Source organism: Papaver somniferum, chromosome 11 (genome assembly GCF_003573695.1).
Source record: "Papaver somniferum cultivar HN1 chromosome 11, ASM357369v1, whole genome shotgun sequence".
Taxonomy (NCBI): domain Eukaryota; kingdom Viridiplantae; phylum Streptophyta; class Magnoliopsida; order Ranunculales; family Papaveraceae; genus Papaver; species Papaver somniferum.
In genome coordinates, this window is record NC_039368.1 from 82,710,327 (window position 1) to 82,714,282 (window position 3,956).

The 3,956-nt window shown below is 35.6% G+C and overlaps 1 protein-coding gene across 3 annotated transcripts; it reads right to left on the bottom strand.

Moving 5' to 3' along the window:
• Positions 1–554: 554 nt before the first annotated feature.
• LOC113322638 lies at positions 555–3,326 on the bottom strand. 3 transcript variants are annotated; one of them, XM_026570766.1, is made up of 3 exons: positions 3,229–3,326; positions 1,757–2,713; positions 555–1,035 (listed from the first exon to the last, which is right to left on the bottom strand). In XM_026570766.1, the coding sequence occupies exons 2-3, from the start codon at positions 2,696–2,698 to the stop codon at positions 1,030–1,032; spliced, it is 948 nt and encodes a 315-aa protein (XP_026426551.1). In that variant the 5' UTR covers positions 2,699–2,713; positions 3,229–3,326; the 3' UTR covers positions 555–1,029. The 3 variants fall into 3 exon arrangements, with proteins under 3 accessions (XP_026426551.1, XP_026426550.1, XP_026426552.1); XM_026570765.1 differs by having other exon boundaries at positions 1,757–2,706; positions 3,229–3,320; XM_026570767.1 differs by lacking the exon at positions 3,229–3,326 and adding an exon at positions 3,133–3,156 and having other exon boundaries at positions 1,757–2,706.
• Between the last annotated feature and the right edge of the window lie 630 nt (positions 3,327–3,956).

Genomic DNA, 3,956 nt, shown 5'->3' on the forward strand with positions numbered 1-3,956 from the left:
TTCACCTATGAGATAGTAATCGGTAACAAATCCAATGGAAAAACTCCATTTATCACTCTACCTGATTCATGATTTTCATAATTATCACCGATTCAATGTAACCCTAAAAAAAATCATGCAGCAAATTAAAGACCTAAAATCTTATTGCATAGCTAACTAGTTGGTCTAACAAATAAAATAAATTTTTGAAAACCTTGAATTTTGGTGTTTACAGTAATATACCATGGGTACTCGACGTGAATACAAGTGAAGGAGATTTAACTTACATCAGGATAACAAACTAAGCGTGATGTAGTTTTTAACAACTAAAATCACGATAACAACTATGCCTTCAATAATGGAAATCAATTAACTGACCGTGAAGAATGAAACGTTTTTCTTTTGCCGCCCATAAATAACGCATTAATCAATTCATCATGAAGACTCAAAATAATAATTAGTAATAAATTTGTTAGTATTATGGATAAAGATTAATTTAGTCTTGTTGTAAATTAAAAAATTTAAATCGAATTTAAAACTAACAATCTTAACCGTAAATCTAACATTTTGGGATATAGATATATACCATCTTATTGATGGGTTTATGAAAGAGAGAATTTAAACTCGGTTCCTTAGAAATTTCCACATAATAATAATAACACAAGACCCTGGTACAAATGTAGGGTACCACAAATAACAACCTCAACCAATTACTCTGTGAGAAAGCTCAGCGCCAATTCGGCCCTGGTCATTCGCTTATCTGATGCGTACAAGACCAGATGACGGGGCTTATTATTTTGTTACGTTTAGCTCAAGACAACAGCATCACCATCCAAAAAACAGTTTCAGGAATCTTTTCAAACACCAGAAAAGCAAGAAGGGGATCAAATGAAATAACCACAATAATAATCCATGATATATGTTATAATAACTAGTCTACCCAAACTAAAACTAAAACGACAACACTTCTGGTTGCAATGCATGCATCTCATGATATATGTTACAACAAACAGTCACATATAGATGTGTTTCTGGCATGCTCCTTTTCTCCTATTCCTGCACAAAAAACGAAGCAAAAGGGTATTCAAATACAAGCCGAACATGAAAATTCGAGAAATTAAGGAGAAGGGGAAAAGGCGAGTAGTGGTAAGGAGCTATATCCTGTAGTACAAAGAAGAACTTGACAAAATACGAAGGACACAGAAACTGGCAAGGACATATAATATGATAAGAAAATGAACAACTAATCAAGAGGCCCAAAGTGCTCAACGCCTCAAGTTATTATGAAAAATGCTCTTACGGAGATGTTTAAGTACTAAAAAATGCGGTAGATAACAGAAATGGTGAGTCATGGACTTCGTGCCTAGCGCTACTGACCTAGCCACCTCCCTAAGACCCAAGTCAATCTGCTCGATAGTGATAAAACTGCATCATTCTTCGTTCTTATTAATGAATAGTTACGAACTTACTGCTAACTTTCCATCTGAAGTAAAAGTTTGCACAATTTATTATGATATCCAGCTGCACACTGGTTTTCCATTGAGGTTCAGATTGCCCATTCCTGGAGGCAAATTGTGTCATATTGAAAATGTCAGGGAGAATATAAATTTCTCCTTTCCTTTTCCCCCTATGGATACATCCAAGAACTAGAACCATACAGTCACACCAAGGAATTACATTTGACAAATATATGAGCAGAACTAAAGAAAGGACATCATCAGTTTGAGGTTTCTTTGATTGACAAGTTAAATAAATTAGTAAGAGATAAGAATTATACCTCGTTGTTGTCCTCTTCCTCCCCGTCTTTGTTTTTCTTGAGGCGGGTCGTACCACCTTCCTTGACGAGAGGTAACTTCATTGCACCAAAGGGTGTGTCCACATGAATGTTCCCTTTCAGAGTATAACTGGTACCCTTTCCCCTAATCATATCCCAAAGTGCCGAACCGAAGTCCTTTGGCCTGAATGTAATGGGGACATCGACATAACTGATTCCGTTTTTAGCTATTTCAGTTGATTCGTTGAGGTCTGCACCTCCTATGCACACGTCTGAGAGCCAAACTTCACAATCCAGGTCTTTAAGTCCAAGGTCAAAGTCATTCATGTTCTCCAACTTCAGGTGAAGAATTGCAACAGTTTCTTCAAAAGAAAACCTTTCAAATTTAATCTTATCAAGATCAACATCAGGCTTGAGAGGAATTGGAATCTCTCCTGTCTTCTCAATTGGTAGAGTTAGCCTACCAAATACGGGCACATCTACTATCAGATCAACCTTGATCCTGTAAGGAATTATGCTTCCTGACTTGATTTCAGCATAAGTAGCTCTAATATCATCATAGATCAGCCTAAGCGGTATTTTTACGGTTTCCGAACCATGAGCATGGATTGTTCCAGCATCAGGGATCAAGCCAGAAACAAGTTTCCTTCCATCACTTTCTACTAAATAATTGATATCTATCAGAGGAATTGGAATTGGGTTTGGGTTCGTTACCAACACATTGACAACAATATCTGCCATTTCGAGATTAATTTTAGGGACATGAATTGCGGTGACATCTGCCGTTGGTTTCCCAAATCCAACTGTTTCCTCAATCTTCTCTCCAATATCATGAATGAAATCCTTAACCTTTTCCAGGAATCTCCCTTTCTCTTCCTCCTTTTTCTCTCCCTTTCCGCTAAATAAACCTCTATCAACAGCTTCCGGATTGTCAGATGATGCCATATCTTTAACTGCACACTAAATCTGGACACTCAGAACTAAGATACAGATCTGAATTGACACTATAAAAAACTTAAATAAACAAAATCATGTGAGTGTCAATTCAAGAATTAAGAAAATTTCCAAAATCATTCTCAGGAATCACATGATAATCAGTTAAACAGATTAATTTTCAGTAATACTACCAATGATCAAGCTCTCAAGGACCAAGCCTTCCTAACTAAACAAGTCAAAGAAACTATGGATCATCAGATCAGGAACAAACTAAAATCAAGCAGGTTTCTGAATGTTTATAATCATCTACTACTAAAGGAATTTTTGACTCAAAAGAAACAAACTAAAATCAAGCAGAATTTTGACAATTTCCTTAAATTTCAATATAGATCTAGATAAATACAATGAAGTAACTATAAACATAAATGTCAAGATGATCTAACCAAAATGACAAGATTCCGATCAAATTGCACTCAGCATTTACCTGAAAATGGAAGAAAAAAATGAACTATTAAGACAGATTTAGAAAAATGTCGTACCTTGTTTCTGTCTTCTTTGACTACAGACAACACAGAATGTGCAAGCGACTAGTGAAACCTGAAAGACTCCCACCTGTAAACAGAAAACCAGTTGTAGGGGAATCTTGATAAACTACCCACTCTCAATTTCGGTTTAATAAATTATTCCCGTTTTTTTTCAACTTTCCAAAACTGCCCCCAGTGTTAACTTTTCAAAACTGCCCCTAGTGTTAACTTTTCCATCTGATTTAGTTTTCCATCTAATTTTTTACTTATTTGTCATTTACTTGTCACATTTATCTTCTACTTCACAAGCAAATCGCACGTGTTGGGACCGTCACTCACCTTAAGGAAATAAGAGTCGGCAATTTAACTATGGTTCACGATATAGTTAGGAGTTTAGGGTTCATGGTTAGCGTTCATAATTCACGACATAGTTTAGGGATAAATATGACTTTTTAACAGGTGAGATAACTGTCATCTTGTATTTAACGGGATGGAAAGCGTTATTTGAAAAAAAACGGAACAATTTAGAAAAGTGGAAAAAAACGGGGACATTTTTTTTATCCTAATTCAAAATTGTGTCATTTTATCAAAATTCCCTAAAATAAACTAAAGGACCGCTTGCACGGTGGGGTCCTGGAGAAGACACACAAGAAAAGAATTTTTGTTTTTTAATTATGGCCATTACATCATTAAGATTTTGAACCTTATATTTGCTTCACGGATCCCATATAACCTCTATAATT